We start from the raw sequence: 24,709 nt of genomic DNA, 5'->3' as shown, positions 1-24,709 counted from the left end.
GTATATCAAACACAGTTTCTAACTGTGGGTCAGTGTTCCTGCTCACTTACTGGGCAGGATATGGGCTTAACTAGCTATGTTCCTTTATATGATCACTCAAACTCTGCAAGCCTTACTTTCTTCAAACATAAAATGAGAGAAACAATACCTACCTCGGTATGTTGTTGCAGATTAAGTAAAGTGACTGAGACAATCTTGCCCAGTTTTCCAGCAAACATGTCTTCATTTCTTCCCTTTTTTTCTTAGTAGTTCACTATGCAAAAGCTTTGCCCAGCCATGTCTTTTGAATAGGATTTCCTGTAAGCATGAGAACAGATAATCTGATTAGCTAGACTACTCTGAAATGTTATATAGGATGATATAATTTTCATCCAAAAGTGACATAGATGTAGGGGCCAAGGGTGATGGATGATAAAGAATTAGAATCTCCAACGACACTAGTCCCAGAATCTTTTGTAATAAGCCACTGGATTATTGTTGCTTAGTTGCTAAGTTGTGTCTGACTCTTTTGCAACCCATGGACTGTAGCCGGCCAGGCTCCTCTGTCCATGGGATTTCCCAGGCAAGACTGCTGGAGTATGTTGCCATTTCCTTCTCCAGGGGATCTGCTCAACCCAGGGATCGAACCAATGTTTCTTTCACTGCAGGTGGATTCTTTACCACTGAGCCACCTGGGAAGACCAAGCCACTGGATAGTAAAACACAATTTCTTTAGTGAATAAATTCAAAAGAGGTATATCATCATCAAATAATGAGGCAAATTGGAAACAATTAAAATATTATATTTTTACTTTTTCAGATAAAAATTTAAAGTACTTTTATGGATTCAGTAAATAAAGCATAAAAATGATGCCTTGATTTCAGTTATAGAATCAGATCCAAGTATTTTTTTCTCTAAAGAAGAACACATTTTCCCTACTTATTCCTTTCAGATTTGGGTTATGAATATGTCATCAGTACTTTTGCTGCTGCTAAGTCACTTCAGTCATGTCTGACTCTTTGCGACCCCATAGACAGCAACCCACCAGGCTACCCCATCCCTGGGATTCTCCAGGCAAGAACATTGGAATGGGTTGCCATTTACTTCTCCAATGCATGAGAGTGAAAAGTGAAAGTGAAGTCGCTCAGTCGTGTCTGACTCTTAGCGACCCCATGGACTGCAGCCTACCAGGCTCCTCTGTCCATGGGATTCTCCAAGCAAGAGTACTGGAGTGGGTTGTCATTGCCTTCTCCCATCAGTATTTTTAAACATTGGCTATTATTTCCTCCTGTGATACCATGTTCATACACTAGGTCTTTGATTGTTTCTTTCAGATATACTCAACAATCATAATTCATACTCGACTTTTTTAGTAGCACTACACAAACAAAAATGACAAATACCTAGTCTTTTTAATGAATACAGAAAAATTAAAGATAAGTTGCTAAATAATAAAAAAAAAAGTATTGAAGTACTCTCCCAATGTTTATTTTGAAGCCATTGAAAAAAATGGGAAAATATGCAATTTTTTTATGACCCTATTTCACAGCCACTGTATTTGCCTCAGATTTTTAAAAAGCATAATGCCAAGAGGAAATTTTGAATTCATTTCCAAAAGAAAGCTTTATGTGCAAAACTGCTTATACATTGATTCTTAATTTGTAACTACAGAAATTTTCATGAACAAACTGCAGTATTTTTCTTTTCTTTCAAAAGATAAAAGTAATAAAACAATAATCAATGCCCCTATACTAAATGACAGTCAATAAATCTACTTCATTCAAGCTAAAATTCCTTTCTTAATTCCTTCACAATAAACTGTGGACAATTCTGAAAGAGATAGGAATACCAGACCACCTGACCCGCCTCTTGAGAAACCTGTATGCAGGTCAGGAAGCAACAGTTAGAACTGGACATGGAACAACAGACTGGTTCCAAATAGGAAAAGGAGTACCTCAAGGCTGCATATTGTCACCCTGCTTATTTAACTTATATGCAGAGTACATCATGAGAAACGCTGGGCTGGAAGAAGCACAAGCTGGAATCAAGATTGCCAGGAGAAATATCAATAACCTCAGATATGCAGATGACACCACCCGTATGGCAGAAAGTGAAGAGGAACTCAAAAGCCTCTTGATGAAAGTGAAAGAGGAGAGTGAAAAAGTTGGCTTAAAGTTCAACATTCAGAAAATGAATATCATGGCATCTGGTTCCATCACTTCATGGGAAATAGATGGGGAAAGTGGAAACAGTATCAGACTTTATCTTTTTGGGCTCCAAAATCACTGCAGATGGTGACTGAAGCCATGAAATTAAAAGATGCTTACTCCTTGGAAGAAAAGTTATGACCAACCTAGACAGCATATTGAAAAGCAGAGACATTACTTTGCCAACAAAGGTCCGTTTAGTCAAGGCTATGGTTTTTCCAGTGGGTCATGTATGGATGCAAGAGTTGGACTGTGAAGAAAGCCGAGCACCGAAGAATTGATACTTTTGAACTGTGGTGTTGAAGAAGACTCTTGAGAGTCCCTTGGACTGCAAGGAGATCCAACCAGTCCATCTTAAAGGAGATCAGCCCTGGGTGTACTCCAGTACTTTGGCCACCTCATGAGAAGAGTTGACTCATTGGAAAAGACCCTGATGCTGGGAGGGGTTGGGGGCAGGAGGAGAAGGGGACGACAGAGGATGAGATGGCTGGATGGCACCACTGATTCGATCGACATGAGTTTGAGTGAACTCCGGAAGATGGTGATGGACAGGGAGGCCTGGCATGCTGTGATTCATGGGGTCACAAAGAGTTGGAACACGACTGAGCGACTGAATTGAACTGAATCTTAATCTCAATAGAAAGGATGATATTGAGTTCCCCTCAGTACACAGCATAGTTCCCTACTTGCTGAAAGAATAAATTTTCAATAAATTTACATCATGATAAACATAAGTACCTCAAACAAATTGCACAGTGATTTTGCTTTCCATTCACTTTATCTCATTGGTATAGCTCAGTTACATGTTCAAATTAACTTAAGATATGTTCTGATTTTGAATATTTAATACAAAGCATGTGAAAGCTTTGATAAATATATTTTTCATTTTATTATTGATTCCAGTTATCATCAGAAATTTGATAATTGTTTTAAAAGTTGTAAATGTCATCAGGTTACAAACTTAGGTACACAAGTAATTTTCTTTATTTTCGTCTATCAACTCATTTGATGCAGGAAATTCAATCTTGTAACTTGGAGGTATACTTAATGACTTTTGCTATTTTTCTCAGTAATTTCAGAGTTTAAGCTCTGTCTGTTCAGAGTTTTTGTTTGTTTGTTTGTTTTGTTTTTTGTCCTTTTCTCCTTAGGATACCATTTAAGATTGAAAAGGTGACTGATGTACACAGACATAGATAAAAGAGAGATATCCAGTCCACAGGCAACTCCAGGATCCACTAAACTGTGCCTGGCACTCCCTTGGTCATCTGCTTCCATTACTACTGCACCCTCCAAGATGTCTATGGAACTATCATGACAATATGCCCTTTATCTCAGATTCCACTGGGGATACTGAATATCTTAGTCCCTTCAATTCCCTTCTTTGGTGGCACTGGAATTTCAGGATACTACCTTGGGTCTATTGAGTTAATATGATCCTAAGTTATAAGTAAAAGTGCTATCACAGGTCCATTCTGCTAACATTTTTATTTGAAGACTACAGCACCAAACTGGCCTGGAAGAATTCTTACAAATGGTTTTATTGCCTAGTAGGTCTGAGGGAATATGTTACAAGAGTTTTCTATCTGTAGATCCCCCTGAATGTATCTGGAGTTCCCACTGATTTCTCAACCATCCCAACTCCTATCCCCTAGAACTTAACTTTGGGCAGGGAGTGTAGCCAGTTCTGTATTAGGAGTATGAATCCAGTCTTTCTCTTTCCATTCTGAAGCTTCTCATTCCTCAGCATTCAGAACATTATTTTAATCATGGGAAACAGGAAATGGAAGAAATACTTATTGTTTCTTCCACTCTCTTTTCTTTTTGCTGTTCACAGCATAAACTTTATGCTGGGCTACTATATGAGATATGATGATCAGAATTCAAAAATGTCTATATATTGCAAGTCAGAAGCCTTGGCTTTTAAATACTACTGACTCTGTATAAGTTTCAAAATCTTGTCTTGGAACTCAAAAGGAATTTGGGTACTATATATATCCTTTGGAGCTTTCCACCTAACAAATGAACCTAACACAGTAAAATTTGATTCACTATGGATAAGAAAGTTTAGGAAAATATTTGTAAATGATGAGAAAAATTTTAATTAAAGCCTTCAAAGTTTTTCTCTTTTACCACCCCAAATATTTTTTCCAAACAATATATGTCAGTACATTATCCCTGAAGACAGATTTTTCAAAGAAGGGAAACTGGTAATCATGGCATCCGACCCATTACTGCATGGCAAATAGATGGGGAAACAATGGACACAGTGACAGACTCATTTTCTTGGGCTCCAAAATCACTGCAGATTGTGACTGCAGTCATGAAATTAAAAGACGCCTGCTCCTTGGAACAAAAGTTATGACCAGCCTAGACAGCATGTCAAAAAGCAGAGATGTTACTTTGTCGACAAGGATTTGTCTAGTCAAAGCTGTGAGTTTTCCAGTAATCATGTATGGATGTAAGAGTTGGACCAGAATTGATGCTTTTGAACTGTGGTGTTGGAGAAGACTCTTGAGAGTCCCTTGGACTGCAAGGAGATCAAACCAGTCAATACTAAAGGAAATCAGTCCTGAATATTCACTGGAAGGACTGATGCTGAAGCTCCAATCCTTGGGCCACCTGTTGTGAAGAACTGACTCATTGGAAAAGACCCCAATGCTGGAAAAGATTGAAGGCAAGAAGAGAAAGGGACGACAAAGGATGAGATGATTGGATGGCATCACCAACTCGACTGACATGAGTTTGAGCAATCTCCAAGAGTTGGTGATGGACAGGGAAGCCTGGCGTGCTGCAGTGCATGGGGTCTCAAAGAGTCGGACATGACTGAGCAACAGAACTGGACTGAGAAATATCATACAAAGAAGGAGTAGAACCTAAAATGGACTATAAATTTTCTCGTAAGCTTTAGTATTTTATTCTGGAAAAATCATTTGACAACAACTCCAAAGTTGAATATTAAATGCACATCTAGAAATTTAGTAAACCAGATTTAAAAATCAGAAGATTCATTTAAAATCCACCTATATAGAAAGAAAAAAAATAAAAGTGGAGAAAGAAGGTGGTGGGAAATCTGCCCTCCTTGTCTATATATGTGTTTGGTCTTTGAACATGTTGTTTTGATTATCTGGAACACTCTTTCCTTTCTCTGTGCTGAAATATACACATTCTTTTGCTCATCAGAGCTTCCCCTGACCATCACCACCCTGGTTCAGCTGTCCTAACTCATGCTTCCCCTATCAACCATTTACCATACCTCACATCATTCGCTTTAAAAACACTCCTCTACAAACATTAAAAGCTGGTCCCTGATCTCATGAACTTACATTCTAGTTGAGGAAGATAAATCAAAAAGTTAATTATTTAGTTCATAAAAATACTATATGTCCTATCCTAATATATTTTTTGGTTTCTGGTTTCTTGTAATCATTTCCTTTCAAGACACAGAATCCTTTTTTATTCACTTCTGATGTAATTCTTATATGATATTTTACAATATAAATTTACCATAATTTATAAAACTAATCTTCTATTGAAGACAGGTTAGGCTATTTTCAATCTTAGATTATTACTGAAAGTTATACAATGACTATACTTATGCATAATTCACTTCATACTTGGACAAGTTCTTCTGAAGAGCTAAACTCCCAGATGTAAATTTTCCAGGTCAAAGAGTATATGTATTTGCAAATTCCACAACTGTTATTCATTTATTCTCTAGAGGGGCACATCTATAATACATATTCCAACAAGAATACATGACAGTAATTTATACAATGTGTTAATATCAATAGAGTTCTTAATAAAACTTTGGAATTTTTCCACTTTAAGAGGTGGGCAATGGTAATTTGTTGTTGTTCAGTCACCAAGTTTATGTCTGACTTTCTGTGACCCTGTGGACTGCAGCATGCCAGGCCTCCTTGTCCCCTATCATCTGCCAGAGTTTGCCCATGTTCAAGTCCATTGCATTTCAGTTTAACTTTAATTTGTATTTTTCTTAACAATAAATGGATGGCCCTTTTAAAAAATAATTGAGAGCCATTTCCTTTGTCTGTCTATGTTGGTCATTTTTCTTGGACTGTTACTTTTGCATTATGATCTCTAGGTATTTTTATACTAGAAAGTTTAGCTTGTTATGACATAAGTTGCAAATGATTTTTAAAAAATAGATTGTCATATGATACAACTTTCTCTTATGATTTATTGGTCTATGGAGATGATCTTATAACTTTCTCTTTAGTTTTATTAATATGATGAATAGTATATTAATAGATTTGACCACTGTTTTCATTTTGACATTTTATAATGTTATAATGTTTTGTAGAAATATTCAACTTCATTGCTCTTATTTTTTAGGGATGTTTTACTATTATTTATTTTCCATATGGCATTAGAATTAGCTTGCAAGTCCTAAATGAAAACAAATAAAATCTATTTGTATATTTTACTGGGATTATTTAAATGTATACACCAATTCGAAGAGAACTGACATTTTTCTTGATGTTGAAAATTATTCAACTTGATGTTCTTGTTCAGATTCAGGAATATTTTAAAAAATTTATATAAATCTGAAATATTTTTTGTTAATATATCAGTTTGCTTTCAATTTTTTAATTTCACTTTTAAATTTAGTCCTCATATTAATTTATTAACAGATATTTAGTTCTCATATTAATTTTGTACCAGACTACCATGCTAAGTTATCTTTTTGTGCATACCAGGTACACAACTGTAAAATTTTAAAGTGGTAATAATTGACTATCTATTTTTCAATTTTAAGCTGCAAAATATTAACATTAAAGAAAGCACTTTTGGTGTTTCTCCATTAAGTCCAGGTGTGAGTTGGATGTGAATAAAGCAGAAGTTAAAATTTTTAACATTTTGGCCATAATTACATATAAATGCGTGCAATATATATTTATCCTAAGATCAAACTCTAAATATTGTTATCTCTATTTTATAATTTTGAATATATATTCTTTCAAATATGATTTTTAAATGGCTGTAATATTTCATAACATAAGCATCGTATAATTTATTTTTTCTCTCTTACAAGATGCTGGGGTTGCTATGACACTGTAAATAGTACTGTGCTCATTGTCCTAGCACACACATTTTAGTGTACTCCAAATAGTCTTTTGCATGAATCTGAAAAAGTAAAAGTACTTAGACAGAAAACTGTACATAGCTTTAATTTATATTTTTTAAACTGTACTTCATAAAGGTTTTATTACTTATTATACTCATTATTGAACAGAGTTTATTTTATACTGAATCCCTGATGAAAAAAAGACATCTAAATTTTAAATAACTTTGCCAATTTAATATCTTTCATCTTTATGTGGTTTCATATTTTTCAATTTTTACTAACATTGAGCTTTTTTCTTCCTGGAATTCATGGAGCATTTTCACTTCTCTTTTTATAAATGTCCTGTGCATGCTTTGTGACTGGGCAGCTTTGGGGACACTGCCTTTTCTCTGATGAAAAAACTCTTGGTGCAAACTCTTTTAAATGTGGCAAACAGCGTCCTTCTCCCCATCATTGGGTCCTTTTAATTTTGCCTATCTTTTTAATACAGAATTTAAATGTGTATGAATATATGATATTATCCTTTATATTTTATTTGGTTTTCATAGATTCTACTTTTAAAAATCAAATATATGAATATATTTTCCTCACATTTGCATTTTTTCAAATGTTACATTTATCACATTATATAATTGTATGATCTGAGGACCATTTATATTTTCTGTCACATTCCATTTGTCTCCCTGATGCTTCTCGTGACAGTACTATCCTCATTTACTTAATGAATTTTGTAATATGGGCTTCCCTGATATCTTGGTAAAGAATCCGCCTGCAATGCAGGAGACCCCAGTTCAGATTCTTGGGTCGGGAAGATCCCCTGGAAAACAGATAGGCTGCCCACTCCAGTGCTCCTGGGCTTCCCTTGTGGCTGAGCTGGTAAAGAATCCACCTGCATTGCGGGATACCTGGGTTTGATCCCTGGGTTGGGAAGATCCCCTGGAGAGGAGAAAGGCTGCCTACTCCAGTATTCTGGCCTGGAGAATTCCATGGACAGTCCATGGAATCGCAAAGAGTTGGACATGACTAAGCGACTTTCACTTTCACATGTAATGTAGAGCATATTCACCTTTATACTCTGTTTCAAAATTTGTTATTTTTACTCATGTATTCTATATAAACATAAAAAAAAACTGCCAACTTCAAAAAAACAGTACATTGGAATTTTTAATTTTGGCAGTGTTAAAACTAGCATTTTATTTAGGAAGAGTTGATTATACAAGAATACTGTGTTTGTCTCTTTCTCAAATTTTATATTTTCTTCATACCATTTGTAATTTTTATCTAATAAGTACACACACATACATATGATTTTTCCTGTATATTTTATACTTTATGTCTGGCCAATTAACATTCTTATGAAACTCTGAAAGTAACCAATTTCTTTAGAAAATTATTAAAATTTCAACAATTTAGAGGTTATTTTTATGTCATTTCCCTTTAGGATTCCTATTGCAAAAAGAATACATTACTGTATTAATCACTTTTCTTTGTTTTCACCTTTTTTAAAATCTAAAGAACATTTTTGTTCATTTTATATTAAACAACAAGGTCATTAAATATAGCTCTTCAGATTATTTAACTTTGCAAGTATATAACCAGTAATATGAAAACATTGATTTTTATTCTCTCTGAGGTTATAAATATTAACTGTATTATGATATCACATGGCATTTATATGCTTAAGTATTTGATGACTCGTATCACAAATGATTTTAATATGAAGGCCCCAGAGTCCTATATTAATTCTGACTATATTTATAGACCAAAATCTCTAATGTTACTATATATGTTTTAGGTTAGTGGGATGGTTCGGCCATGAACTAAGCACCAGATTTCAGATGGATAACAGTAAGTATATTCAACTTTACTTCACAAGTCATTTTATTTTAAGTTTATTTCAGTTTTCATCTTTGTATGATATGTAATATGCATGCCTCATGGAGAGAGAACTTTGAAAATGCCACTAAGAATTCTTAAAATAAGGAATGACATTTCCTCAATGTAAGACTAAGTATTCATAGATTTTAGTATGATTTTGAGTCTATCCTTTTACAGGGAAATAAGAAGAAGCAAAATCTAAAATACAGAAATTCAGGTCTCACCAATATGGAATACCTAAACCATCAGACAGCAGGGACAGAAAGGAATCATGGTCCTTATAGTCAGGCCCAGAGAGACTTAGGTATCAAGTTTATTGGTTTTGTGATGCTGTACAAATTTGATCATTTTGGACTTTTAATTTTCTCCTCATGTATCTAATGTGAATAATAATATCTATTTCATGAGGGTAAAACATGTTCAAAGCTGTAAACCAAGCAGCATACTAATTAATAAGTGTTCAGTTTTATCCCTCTCTTTTCCCAAATTGTCCTCCTTTGGTGGCTTTTGCCACCAGCATGCGTACGTGTGTGCTAAATCACTTCAGTTGTGTCCAACTCTGTGCGACCCTATGGATTGTAGCCTGCCAGTCTCCTCTGTCAGTGGGATTCTCCAGACAAGAATACTGGAGTGGGTTGCCATGCCTTCTTCCAGGGGATCCTACCCCCTCCTAATGGATCAAACTTGCATCTCTTATGTCTCCTGCATTGGCAAGCTGGTGCTTTACCACTAGTACCACCTGATAAGCCCACTTTCACCACATACCAAACAGTAACCCCAGTGGGTAGAAATTAAAGTACATAATTAGTGCAGGGAGTTCTTAAACTGCCCTACTTCTCTTTCCTGAGTGACTTTATTCTTCCATCACATGGGATACAGAAAACTTCCTAAATGTTCTGAGAAATCAACTTAAACTTGATCCTTCAGACTGCTTCCAATCCTGAGATTTGATGTTACATATATACACATTTGCACCAACCAAGATGCAAAGGATAAAGATGGGCCCTTTGACTCAAATCAAGAAAGCTATATTTTATCTTAGCTGCTGAATCATAGCTCTTTTATACAGTTATTTAAATTGTTTGTAATAGGTTTTCTTATCTGTAAATAGGGAAGTTGGATTAGATCAGGAGTGGGCAAAGTGTTTTTTTCTGTGAAGGTTCAGACTGTAGACATGTCAAGCTTTGGAGGCTAACTGTGGCAAGTGCACAGCTCTGCTATTGTGGTGCTAAAGCAGCCATAGAAATATATAAATAGGTGAACAGGGCTATGTTCCAATAAACTTTTATTTACAAAATAAGGAGTGGGCCAGATATGACCCATAGGACGTAGTCTGACTAGCCCTCATTAGATGAATATCTAAAGACCCAGAAAATTCTCTCACTCTAAGTCAGTATTAGTTTTCAATTTGCTCTAACTAGTAATTTTAACTATTGGATTTAGCTTGCAGCTACTCAATATAATTAATTATATGACAATATTGTCTGTTATTAACTTACCTTTTCAATATATTCTTAGGCAGATCATCTTTGTAAACCACATTTTTTCCTCTTTCCTAAGAGAAGTCACTTGATGTAGTAATTCTAGCATTAAAAGTCACCTTCATACATCATTTCACTCACATTTCTGCCTTTGGAGGATATTACAATTACAAGCCATTCAAGTCTTGATATTTTGATGTCATTGATATGGTTTCTGGTTTGGAAGCCTCTGTGGACTGTGACCCATGGAGACTGCCACCGCCATTAGGTCTCAGGTGGGGATGAGGGAGAGGTTTGCTGCTGCATCAAGGCCTGGGCCCGACTGGTGGACGGCTGTAGCGAGAGCGCTGGAGCTCTGTGGAATGCAGCCCTGGGGTCCCCAGTTCATCTGCCAGTTCCAAGGCCTAAGGCACCGATCCGTCTCTCACTGTGCTCTCCTCTACGAGCACCACTGCCAGGCTGACTGTTAACACAGCAGGACCTCTAACCACCTGCTAAGAATCTTGTACTAGAAGCTGTGTGTCCACCCTGCCCTTATTACAGGGGCAGACAAGATGGAAGTTGCAGGTGAAGGAAAAATATACTAGTACTTTAGGTCCATGAAGTTTCTTTTAATTATCTCAAAACTCTTGGGAATAAAAGCTTTTAAGTCTTACATTTTTTTCCTTCTACTTTGCTGTCATTAAAATATCCATAAAGGACACTTTTTAGATACATCCTATAAAAGTGATATTAATTTTTCAGAACTGCAGTTAATCCCTGGAGTCAATGGATTCCGAATCTCAAATCCTCCCATTCTGTTGGTCTGCTCCTTACATGCTAGTTTAGAGGTAAGTGATCTATGCGTCAAACTTTCCACGTTGTCACCTTTTCTTTATCTGAGTGTGACATGCTGTCATATTTCATCTGTTAATCAGCTAGGTTAATATGCACTGTGCATAAGCATTGAACAAAGGGCAGGGTTCTCCTATAGGACAGTGACTGTGGCTCGTGTCACCCTTTATTTATATCTCCCTCCCCCAGCACAAGGCTTGGCACAGTGTGGGTACTTAATGTTCCATAGAACTCAGTTGGGGAGACGTATATTTAGTTCCACTTAGAATTTGTGTGAACTTGAAGAGTCACTGGATCTTCTATTAGTCTTTCTATATGGAAAATAAGCCTGAAATATTTAAGTCTTGATTAATTCACTCATTCAAACATTTATTTAAAAATTATCATGTGTCAGACAATGTTGTGATTACTGGGGACTCATTTCTTCTAGTTCTATGAGTCAGTGAGCTGACAAAGTGCCATATGACAAAATTATAGGAGGACTTACTTTAAGGGGCGAGGGAGAGTATGAATAGTCAGAGTAAAGCAGAGACTAAGTAAGCTTGTCCCATGAGGTAGGGTATATTTTCCCCCTTATTGGGGTTTCTATGTCATTGTATCCATGTGTAATCTTTACTGTTACTGGCTTAGTGTTTTTCTTTAAGTTCATTCATATTTTTACTTGAAAGTAGTCTCACTCAAAATTATAATACTCAAAGGGTCAGTTTGGTTTTCTAGACATGCATATGTCTATTATTTCTATATATCTAGGTACTTAACCTATAACTATTCATTTATACACACATATTCCAATCCCAAAGAAAGGCAATGCCAAAGAATGCTCAAACTATCGCACAACTGCACTCATCTCACATGCTAGTAAAGTAATCCTCAAAATTCTCCACGCCAGGCTTTAGCATACGTGAACCATGAATTTCCTGATGTTCAAGCTGGTTTTAGAAAAGGCAGAGGAACCAGAGATCAAATTGCCAACTTCCGCTGGATCATGGAAAAAGCAAGAGAGTTCCAGAAAAGCATGTATTTCTGCTTTATTGACTGTGCCAAAGCCTTTGTGTGGATCACAATAAACTGTGGAAAATTCTGAAAGAGATGGGAATACCAGACTACCTGACCTGCCTCTTGAGAAACCTGTACGCAGGTCAGGAAGCAATAGTTTGAACTGGACATGGAACAACAGATTGGTTCCAAATAGGAAAAGGAGTACGTCAAGGCTGTATATTGTCACCCTCCTTATTTAACTTCTATGCAGAGTACATCATGAGAAATGCTGGACTGAAAGAAGCACAAGCTGGAATCAAGATTGCCGGGAGAAATATCAATAACCTCAGATATGCAGATGACACCACCCTTACGGCAGAAAGTGAAGAACTACAAAGCCTCTTGATGAAAGTGAAAGTGGAGAGTGAAAAAGTTGGCTTAAAGTTCAGTCTTCAGAAAACGAAGATCATGGCATCCGGTCCCATAACTTCACAGGAAATAGATGGGGAAACAGTGGAAACAGTGTCAGACTTTATTTTTTGGGGCTCCAAAATCACTGCAGATGGTGACTGCAGCCATGAAATTAAAAGACGCTTACTCCTTGGAAGGAAAGTTATGACCAGCCTAGATAGCATGTTCAAAAGCAGAGACATTACTTTGCCAACAAAGGTTCGTCTAGTCAAGGCTACGGTTTTTCCTGTGGTCATGTATGGATGTGAGAGTTGGACTGTGAAGAAGGCTGAGCACCAAAGAATTGATGCTTTTGAACTGTGGTGTTGGAGAAGACTCTTGAGAGTCCCTTGGACTGCAAGGAAATCCAACCAGTCCATTCTGAAGGAGATCAGCCCTGGGATTTCTTTGGAAGGACTGATGCTAAAGCTGAAACTCCAGTACTTTGGCCTCCTCATGCGAAGAGTTGACTCACTGGAAAAGACTCTGCTGCTGGGAGGGATTGGGGGCAGGAGGAGAAGGGAACGACAGAGGATGAGATGGCTGATGGCATCACTGACTCGATGGATGTGAGTCTGAGTGAACTCCGGGAGTTGGTGATGGACAGGGAGGCCTGGAGTGCTGCGATTCATGGGGTCACAAAGAGTTGGACAGGACTGAGCGACTGAACTGAACTGAACTGAATTGAATAATGCATATACATACACATGTCTTCCAATTATTTGGATATGAGATATTCATTAGTTTCATTAATTTATAAATTAATTAGTTTCATTCATTTCATATTCATTAGATTGAGACAAAAATTTATCTAAGTAAATATATATTGTTAATAATTATATACTGTATGATAATGAGCTTCCCCAATGGCCCAGTAGTAAAGTGTGCCTGCAATAAGGGAGACACGGGAAGAGCCTTGGGTTCAATCCCTGGGTTGGGAAAATTCCCTGGAGAAGGAAATGGAAATCCATTCCAGTATTCTTGCCTAGGAAATCCTATGGACAGAGGAGCCTGATGGGCTATATAGTCCACGGGGTTGCAAAAGAGTTGTCAGATACAACTTAGTGACTAAAACAACAACAAATATGATAATGGTATTAATACACATATTAAAGAAATGCATATTTTATATACATAAAGTATATGTTAAGTAAATATACATATATATTTCTAATAGAGATCTTAAATATATAGACGTTAAAATAAAAATTTGATTTTTTTAAAGTATTGAAAGCCTCCTCGTATTCCAGCATGAGTGACCAGATAAAGACTTTCAAAATCTCTTCCAAACCTAAAATTCTAGAAGTCTGTGAAAATTCTCAGCAACTTCTCATTCTGGCCACTGGACGGCAGTGTCAAGTTCCTCTGTTTTTATACAGCTTCACCACTAGATAGAAGTAATCAGCTCGTTTCATTTCATCCCAATTTAAAAAAAAAAAACAAAAAACACCTACTCAGTGTGACCACTAGATGGAGCTTGTGCTATTTTCAGGTTTTGGCAGATTTTTCTGTTTTGCATTGAAATAGACCCAGTAACAAGATTTCTCAGTGATACAAATTATATTTGGGGAGGGGTGGGGAAGTGATTAAATCTGCTTGGCAAACCAAATAATGATATTTGACTTGTTTTTAAAATATTCAACCTGAGGCACAGTTCCATTAAACATTTTTGTTTTTTAAGAAAATAACGCTTTGCAAACTTTGCAAACTTATATCAGGGAGAAGATAAATTATTAATACAATAAGGAGAAAAGAAATAAGGCACAAAGGCATACCTTAGAAAGAAGTAGCACTTAAAGTTATTTCCTCTGATTTTACTCATCTTTGCAAATTATTTCCTAGCCATATCTAGAAAATGTCTTTTAGACACTATCACCGACATTCTTTGCAGTGGACTGACTTCAGTATTCACCTCTTCTGCCACAGAAAAAAACAGATTCCTATTTTCCCTACCAATAGTTTAGCTCCACACTGTATAACATTCACCTAGATATGATTTTTATTCTCAGCTGGAATCTGAAAACTGATGTATCTTCTACTTCAATATCTAAACTTAAACCTAGGAAAATGACCCTAAAGCCCCAGAAAAGGGATGTACACTTCTCTTGAGTTTCTCATCACTTAAGTATTTCTCTGCAGCCTCATGGAAATACCTTATTTAAATAATTCACTGTTGAGGCTATGTTTTTACCAAAATTATCTTTAAATAATCAAACCTTGAGTTAAAGAAAGTATTTTCAAAATTCTTACTCCCCATTATAAATTGCAAAATTCTGAAATTACAAAATAATATATTTCCCATTCTCTGCTGCTGCTGCTGCTAAGTCGCTTCAGTCATGTCCGATTCCGTGCGACCCCATAGACGGCAGCCCACCAGGCTCCGCAGTCCCTGGGATTCTCTAGGCAAGATCACTGGAGTGGGTAACTGTTAAAGTGTTGTTCTTTCAAATGCTTCTGAATTTGCTATATGACTATCAATGAATTAACAGATTCAGCACTTAGCTTATTTATTTAAAAATTTTGAATATAGGAGATTAGTTGAAGTTTGAGTAAGTGAAAGAAATAAACGCACAAATCAAATATTTGTTATCTCTACTTCCCTTTCAAAAAGTATTCTTACACAGTAAAATGCCAACTGAAGGAGAGATTTTATACTTAAGAATCGATATATATTGGGACTTCCCTAGTGGTCCGATGGCTAAGACTCCACGCTCCCAATGCAGGGGGCCTGGGTTTACTCTCTGTCAGGGAACTAGATCCTAGAGGCCACAACTAAGAGTTTGCATGCTACACTGAAGATGCTGCATGCCGCACCAAGGACTGACATTCCCGTGTGCGAAAACAAAGATCTGGTACAGCCAAATAAATAAATATTAAATAAAAATTGCAAAAAAATGAATTGATGCACATGGATATGATTACAGATTTGTAATACAAAGATTTTTTTTAAATTAGTTATGGCATTGTTCACAATGTGTATTTGACTGAGGCATATGATGAAAAATAACACCTTATAATCAGTTTCAAACTGAAATCAGGTTTCTTTATACTGTTGCCTATTTAATAATTTACACAATAATTTTAAAAATACTGTAGATAAAGAGGAAGAATAAGGTAGGAAGCAGGAGGCAAATACTCCATCCCTTACTGTGACACTAGGTATGACCTTAAACAAATGACAACTATTCTTGAATTCATTTGCCTCAACCTTTTAATAAAGATGTTTGAACCAGATTACTTCAGAGGTCACCTCAATCTTCCAATTAGTAAACATGACATTAAACAACACTTATATTTTATTTCGAAGGGTCCTATTTATACATAACAACAGGTAGGCAATATAATTATTTAAATAGCTTCAAAATATAAAATTAGAGCATTCAATTAAAATATAGGGCAAGTCAGAAGAAATGTACTCTGCATTTCCTCAGAAAGTTATTAGGCACCCAATTTTAAGAACTTAAGAGTTGAGAACATCATGTTATACTTATTTTTCCTATTTAAAATGATCTAACTTTTCTAACTTTGAATTTATTTTAGCTAGTAAGAAAAATAATCTAAGTAGTGGAAATTCTGCCAAGAATTCTGTTATAAGCTGAATATTTTCAAATTACACTTTTCATTTTTCCTAATTAAAAAAAAGAAAAAAAGATTTCCACAGTGTTGAAAGCACGAAAATAATGAGAAGTTAAAAAAAAAAAAAAAAAAGGCTGTGGGGGACATTTACTCTACTTCACTGTTAACTCCTATTATCCCCTCTTAATATGTTTAACTGAAGCCTCTGAAGAGACTTTAACACCCTGTGAGAAGATTTTAAAGCCACTTCAGAATGCAGCTTCTCTTGTTATAGTTGTAACGTGGAAAATAGTTTTACATTTAAACATTATTTGATTATTAACAAAGAGTACTGATATGTTAAAATCAAGATATTTGTCATGAAAAACTTTTGCTTTCTTGTTATCAAATCTGCAAGAGCAAAACTTCATTTAAAGAACCCTATAATCTTAATATCCCCCAACGTCTTACTGACTTATGAATACAAGTGAAATGTCATTAAAAGTACTAACTTACACAGTGCCCCCATCTGCATCTTATGGGACCCAAAGCAGATCCAGAAAGTTTACCAGAATTACTTAAATAATTAAAATGTCTTCAAAGACTATGAATCGCCAAAGAGAAGCTTGGAAAGATTCCTGTTTTTGTTTTTGTTTTAATTCCAAGCCTGACAGACCACTGGGTGGACCATACTTTACCTGTTCCTTGCTCCTGCCTTCTGTGAGAATGTTGATTCTTGAATCAGGCTCTCTGATGGCCATTTTGTTTTACATAGGAAATGAAGAGATGTCTCCTACCAAACTCCATGTAACGAGGGTTACCTGAATACTAAAGCAGCATTTTTTTTGCACTGAATATGTCAGATGTTAGCTTCTACTTTCAGCTGAAGTCTTTCCAGATTGCAGACACAGTCCATGAGGTCTGGTTGGGGAAACAGACAGATACCTTTCTACTGTCTGATACTCCTCTCTTCCTTCAATATATTAACTTAAATGTAACTCCCATCTTCTCCTTCAGCCAAATACATACGCTCTGCAATAGGTCAAGAAAATCTATGCCTGGACAGTTTGAGTCCTATTAGAATGCCTACCCACACATGCCATGTGTATATACAGAAAGAACTATTTCCATAGACTTCATAAAGTATAGATATCACCAAATGACCCTATTTTTGCTCTGTGCCTACCATGATAGAGAAAAGGGACATTAAGTGGCCTGCCAGTGCATCATTCTCTGTTTGCAGTTCATTCAGTTCTTATATGTAGGATAGATCTTTAAACTCTACTTGACCTTAAGAGATAAGCTAAAAAAGCATGTCTGTTCTGACCCCTAATGTTCCAACACCAGTGACTGTGTGCCCTTGTCACTCATCTTAATATAAGAAACCTCAAGAAGCAAGTGCCAGTGTTTTCACACCAGTGTTAAGAGTTTAGCAGCAGAAAAAAAAAATGATGAAAGAAGAAAAAAAGAAAGACTTCAGTGCTTTCAATACCAATGCTTCAGTAATATATAAGCACTATCTAACATTATTTGCTTTCCTGCCTGACAAAACTTAGCATCATTTTTAACTCCTTGTTTTCTTACTGTTAAACTGAAAGAGATTTAGAAATTGTTAAAATGATTATGAATAATATTGGTAACATTGCCTTCCACATAAGCATTGAACTCTTACTGTACTTTTTTGTGGACTAAACAAACTTTATACAGGAATAGACAAAAATGTTCTTGACTATAAGTGTATAAAATGTTTGGAGGAAGAAGTCTGACATTTATAAAATTTAAATCCATTTATTAAGGTATGTTTTACTTGTACTAATTATATGAAGCTAATTTAAAATAGCTCTGAAGGAACATTATGTTAACTTATTTTTTTCTGCTTTGGCAAATATTGTTTAAACAACATTTGTACAGCTAATCTATCATGGAAACTTTGTGTTCAATTTTTAATGGCACAGTACTTAAAAGACATTTTTTTTACGAAAAGATTATCTAAAATGGGATGTTTTATTGGAAAGGTCAGAAGCAGGCCTTTCCTTTTTATATGTGATTTACAGTTAATTTTTACTTTATAAATCAACAAGAAACTGTGAACCTGATTGTTTCTCATTCTGCAGATCTTTAAACAAGCAACTATGAAAGCACTGAGGAGAAAATCTATTTTGCTAACTGGTTATCTGGAATACATGATCAAGCAGTACTTCAGCCAGGACAAAGCAGAAAGCAAGAAAACAGTTGTGAACATAATTACTCCATCCTGTATAGCGGAACGTGGCTGCCAGCTAACCCTAACATTTTCTATTCCAATAAAACACATTATCCAAGAACTAGAAAAAAGAGGAGTGGTTGTAAGTGTATCTCTTGTTTTCCTACTAGGTTTTCTCTATGGGTTGCAAATGTTGAGGATAAAATTTGAATTTTTCAGTTTATGCATTTTTCTATGATACTTAATTTTGATCAGTGAGGATAAATTAAGTGCCAACTAAGTATTCAGCACTCTGTTAACTAAAGACACAGAGATCTGTTATTTCTGATAAAAGGGAAAACACCACAGATTTTGTTGTAGGAAGCAGTACTATGTAACTTATCCATTCTTTTCATTATAGATTGGGCAGAAAAAAAAATAGTGAAAACCCCAATATAAATTTGTGGAGTAAGTGGAATTAAAGAACACATCAATATAGTAGAAGAAGAAAAAGTAAATTAGTCTTGTTTAGTTTGATTGAAATAAGTTATTTTTAACCTGTTCACTGCAGTCAAGAAAGACATGTAGACACATCTTAAGAGTGCTAACATTGTATGGAATATATTCTTTTGTTGCTGTTTTTTACCTTTGTGCCTAAAATAGTCCTCTTTGTCTCTTGAAGAGAACTAATAATTGTTTAATGAGCAATTACAGGATAAATAGTGATATCTATTTCCAGGGATAATATAATTTAGAAAATACTGCACTCAGTTTTCCAAACCTTTAGGAGAGATTTCCCCAGTTTTTGGAGACACATAGAATATCAGCAATCCAAATAACATTCTACCATTTGCAAGCCATGTGCTCCTGTGAAAGTTGGTAAACATCTATTGACTTGAGACTTCTCATCCATATTGGAATCGAATATACTTACCTCAAAAGTTGTTATCGAATTAAAAGTGCCAGCAAACACAAATCATTTATTATGTTGTCTAGCCTGTAGGGGTGTCTCTTAACAACAGAGTCACAGTGATCTTCAGACAGCTGAATTATCTAATTCATGAGATTAGGGATTATTGAATTCAATGGAAATATAATTGACTAAAACTCTCCAGATCTCAGTGAAGTTCTCATTCATTGAAATGTGTGCAAGGGTTCCAGTCTCTTCAGGGTCTCCCCGCAGATAAACTACATACCCAAACTATTGGATGCTTATAAAGGATGAGTGCACTTCAAGAAAGCACTTCAGACATTAATGTACCAACCCATTAATGTTTTAATTATTATTAAGAGAATAGCTTCAAATAACACAAACATGACGTTTTACTTAAAGTGAAAAAATTCTTACATATTAAATTTTAGAGTAATCAGTATGAATGTTTTATGTAAGTTTCTCTTGAATGCAGATTTCCATTATGTGAAAAATGCTAACACTATTGTGGCTTTACTTTTTGTTTCCCCTACAGTGTGACAAACGGGAGCCAGATGGCATTCGAGTGGCTCCAGTTCCTCTCTACAATTCTTTCCATGATGTTTATAAATTTATCAATCTGCTCACTTCTGTACTTGGCTCTGTAGAAACATAAAATAGCAGTATTTTCCGCAGCAACTAAAGCAAATAAAATGGAAAGCCTGCAGTTACTTTATTACTATTATTCAAGTCTTAATTATTGGAAGTATTTAAAAACTGATTACAATTAACTGGAAATGAATTGCATACTTTATAGAACACATGACAGTTTTGCTAAGGACCTGTGGTCTTGAGATCTCTATGGCTGTCGAACTTCTTGGTATTTGGTGAATCAAAGTATTTATTGGTGCAAGTATCACATACATAGTCTTGATTATCTGTCACATTTCACAGTTAATGAAATGTTTTCTGTTGGTTTAATTATAATTTGAATGACAACTTCATATGTATATAGAAATTTTTGTATCAATTTTAGAACTATTACTTTAATTTTAATTTACCAAGCAATTTCTTATAGGCACTGCCATTGAACAGTCTGAAGAATGTATGCTTTTTACAGTGTTCCACCTAATGCCAATCTAAGGAAGACAAAATACATTTTCTAGGGCAGTGGCTTTCAAATACTTTGGTCATGATCTATACTAAGAAATGCATTTAATACCAGGGGCTAATTTGTGTACATGACTTACTTCATCGATTCTAATACATAACTTTTAACCACATTTTAACATCCAATAAAGAAGAAATATCTTTCAACTTTCATTCAACAGCTTCTTAAAATTGCCACTGGCCATTCTTTCATGTTACCATCCCTGATGCTGCCATGATTCTCATCCTGAGTATGCTGCTGCTGCTGCTGCTGCTGCTGCTGCTGCTAAGTCGCTTCAGTCGTGTCCGACTCTGTGCGACCCCATAGACGGCAGCCCACCAGGCTCCTCTGTCCCTGGGATTCTCCAGGCAAGAACACTGGAGTGGGTTGCCATTTCCTACTCCAATGCATGAAAGTGAAAAATGAAAGTGAAGTCGCTCAGTCGTGTCTGACTCTTAGCGACCGCATGGACTGCAGCCCACCAGGCTCCTCCGTCTATGGGATTTTCCAGGCAAGAATACTGGAGTGGGGTGCCATTGCCTTCTCCAATACTGAGTATGTATCATCCTAGATTTGGTTTTAAAGTTGTATACATAGTAGAAGCAAAAGTTGCATAAATTATTTGCCTGTGCTTTAATATTCATTACTTTATGTCACCACAACAAATGTTGGTTGAAGTTCATTAAATTGATTTCTTTACTCACTCCTGCGTCCTAATCCATTTTTCATGAATGTCCTTTTATTTAATGTTATCATAATCTCTTGTTTTTGTTTAACAGGAATCACTCTGGATAAAAGACTTTATTTGGATGCTTCTGTTCTGTAAAAGAGTGAAATAAATCACAGAAGGATTCTTGCAGTTGAGGACCAGAGTTAGGAAAAAAGTGCTCATCTCTGAAGCCCTGTACCAAATCTATGGACTTTTCTTATTCACTGTGAAAAAAAAAAACTGCAGTTACATTCAGCCCTGTAAGATTCCCTTAGTTTTTAGCTGTTGATGCCATAAACATTATTCATGAATTGGCAAAATATTCCACACTTCTGTACATAAGCAGCAAGAAAAAGTAAGTACAATGTAATTATTGCCCATGATGAAACAAATTAACTTAGCCAACCACTTTGAATGGCAGAGTTAAATAAAAAGTTGCAGAGCTCCGACACCAACACCAGCAACTACTGATATTTATGGAGTACTTCCTACATACCATGTATTCTGCTATTCTATTTATATGTTATCTCATTTAGCTGAGTAGTTGCATAATTACTTTAGAAGTGCTTTCCACCTCCACTTTTGGCAAAACTCATCCTCATAGATGGAAAAATTCTCAAGACCTTAAAATCTGACCATAAATGACTTCATCTAGAAGAAACAGTTTTTCAACCTCATAGTGGTACACTAAAAAGACATAGCTTCAGCTCGCAGAGGACAAGTGGCTTAGTGGGGAAATAGACTGTAAACCTATAAACATCCAAGTAAATATACACTCACAAACTATAACTTCTTTTATGAAGATAAATGGTGATATTATGAGAGAAAAATCTTAAGGGTATTCACTAAATGGTTGAGTAAAAGAAGGTGTATGAAGGCACTTATCAGTTTAAGTTGCAAAGTATTTCATGTTAATTACATCAGAATTACATCAAATTGTGCTTAAAAACCATTGAAAGCATAATCAGCACTCTGTTCTTATCAGGTAGATGAGAAACAGTATTAGAAACTAACTTTCTCCCACTTGCATCCCCCTCTCTCCCTAAAGAGATAATCATTGAATTAAATGTTGTGTTAATCATTTCCTTTCTCTAAAATTTTATAACTACATATTTACCCATAAAAATATATTAGCCAAACTTGCCTGTGTGAACTTTATATAAATTTAATCATACTGTTGGAGAAGGCACTGGCAACCCACTCCAGTACTCTTGCCTGGAAAATCCCATGGACAGAGGAGCCTGGTAGGCTGCAGTCCATGGGGTCGCTAAGAGTCAGGCACGACTGAGCGACTTCACTTTCACTTTTCACTTTCATGCATTGGAGAAGGAAATGGCAACCCACTTCAGTGTTCTTGCCTGGAGAATCCCAGGGACAGTGGAGCCTGGAAGGCTGCCGTCTATGGGCAGATGCACAGAGTCGGACACCACTGACGCGACTTAGCAGCAGCAGCAATCATACTGTATGTATTCTTCTGCTTCTTTTGTTCAGCTTCTTGTTTTTGGAGATTCATTCATTTGTTAGACATAATTTTTCATTCATTCTCATTGCTGCTCAGTAATTTATTATATAATTGAAATTGTTGATTCATTTTACTACTGGTGAAGACGTGAGTTATTTCAAACATTTGTAATATTGCAACAAAGTGTACACATTTAAAAGTGCAACCAGGACACACAACTGTGAAAGTGCTGAGTCACAGGCCAAACACATGTTCAACTTCGCTGTGTACTGGCAAACCTTTCCAAAGTAACTGTACCATTTTCCATGCCAACCAGTAGGACATGAAGATTTCCATGCTCCTTACCTTTGCCAGTGGTAGCAGTTGATTGCCTTCGTCATGTGTGGGTGTTAAAACAGCCAAGGTGATTATTATTAGTATTATTATTATTTTAAAATAACAGAGAAGAAAATCTTTAGCTTCCACACAAAAAGAAAAGGGGGGAAAAAAAATGAACACACACAAACCACACCAGTTAATGCTTCAGACAACATTTTTAATTTGTGGATTAAACCAAAACCAGAATTTTTTCCTGGGTTTTACACTTGTCCAGCCTCTTTTGCTTTCTGTTATCTCCTTCCCAGGTTTTTTTTTTTTTTTTTTGTGATAAATGATAATTGTTTCAGTAAAACATATTTATCCAAATCCCTGTCTGAAGGTCTATTCCTTGGGAACTAAATCTAAGATAGCATTTCCTTTAGCTACTCTTAATAATCATAAATATTAATATTTTATGTGTGTGCATGTTCAGTCACTTCAGTCATGTCCAATTCATCACAATCCCTTGGACTATAACCTGCCAGACTTCCCTGGCTATGGGATTTTCCCATCAAGATTACTGGAGTGGGTGGCCATGTCCTCCTCCAGGGAATCTTCCTGACCCAGGGATTGAATTTGTGTCACCTGTACTGCAGTAGATTCTTCATCCATTGAGTCATCAAGGAAGCCCAAGAATTTTATATTCCGTATCTAATAGGTGATGAATTTACAGTTGTTTCTGTTGGTTTTCACATAAAATGCTGGTTTCCTTGTATATACTGCAATTGTTAACTTTATGGTGCTCCTTTATCTTGACCTTTTGAAATTCTTTGAGAACTGGGTTAAAGTGTATTATTTGAAAGATATTCATGCTTGCTTCTGCCAGTTGCCCTGGGTCACTTGTGACTTTTTTTCAGGCTTTTCAAATCATATGAACAGCATGGAACTGGATAGGTTAATCCATGTGGGGACCAATTAATATTTACAAATCTTCAGAAGATAATTAATTTTTCTTGCTGATCCTTTTTGGTTGTCAATATTATGCCAGGCTCTACTATCAGCATACTTACCTTGACCACTCTAGGCTTATCTCATGTCCTATTCAGTTATCAGCTCTGAAGCTCAGTGACTCTGGGATTTGGCACATACTCAGGATGAAAGCCATGCTTTGATCCTGAGCTTACTTTGATCTTTGCTTACTTCCCAGGTTCCTGTTTTAATTCATTTTGGGGTTCTAAGAATTTCTCACTTTCATGCCATCTCATTTTAGAAGGCTTTTTTGGTTGTTGTTTATCTTTTGTTCTTTTTTATCTGGTATCGAATCCCTTACAACATGCTAAACAGTCAAGTGCAGGTTTATGACTGAAAACCAAAAGTGTATATACTTCTTGTTTTCTTAAGTATAACATGTGACAAATAAATCTTACTTTTTCAATAACTCATGCATATCTATATAAATATCAATCCTTTTATAACGATACCCTTGGGTGCTATAGTAATACACAGGTCTGTTTATGTAATGCTAAATTGTATTTATTATACAAAACTTA

General features: G+C 35.8%; 1 protein-coding gene across 2 annotated transcripts in view; it reads left to right on the top strand.

Annotated features, from left to right (window-relative positions):
- KYNU (kynureninase) overlaps positions 1-21,394 on the top strand; it is a 121,409-nt gene extending 100,015 nt beyond the window's left edge. The window contains exons 10-13 of one of the 2 annotated variants that reach the window (XM_027561643.1): positions 9,069-9,121; positions 11,377-11,462; positions 18,564-18,794; positions 20,098-21,394. In XM_027561643.1, the coding sequence (XP_027417444.1) occupies positions 9,069-9,121; positions 11,377-11,462; positions 18,564-18,794; positions 20,098-20,217 (490 nt within the window). In that variant the 3' untranslated portion in view covers positions 20,218-21,394. The remainder of the gene's footprint in view (positions 1-9,068; positions 9,122-11,376; positions 11,463-18,563; positions 18,795-20,097) is intronic. The other variant, XM_027561635.1, reaches the window with a different exon arrangement.
- Positions 21,395-24,709: the final 3,315 nt, after the last annotated feature.

The sequence above is a fragment of the Bos indicus x Bos taurus genome, chromosome 2 (assembly GCF_003369695.1).
Source record: "Bos indicus x Bos taurus breed Angus x Brahman F1 hybrid chromosome 2, Bos_hybrid_MaternalHap_v2.0, whole genome shotgun sequence".
Taxonomy (NCBI): domain Eukaryota; kingdom Metazoa; phylum Chordata; class Mammalia; order Artiodactyla; family Bovidae; genus Bos; species Bos indicus x Bos taurus.
Note: the sequence above shows the minus strand (reverse complement) of the source record. Positions and strands in the feature narration are given on the sequence as shown.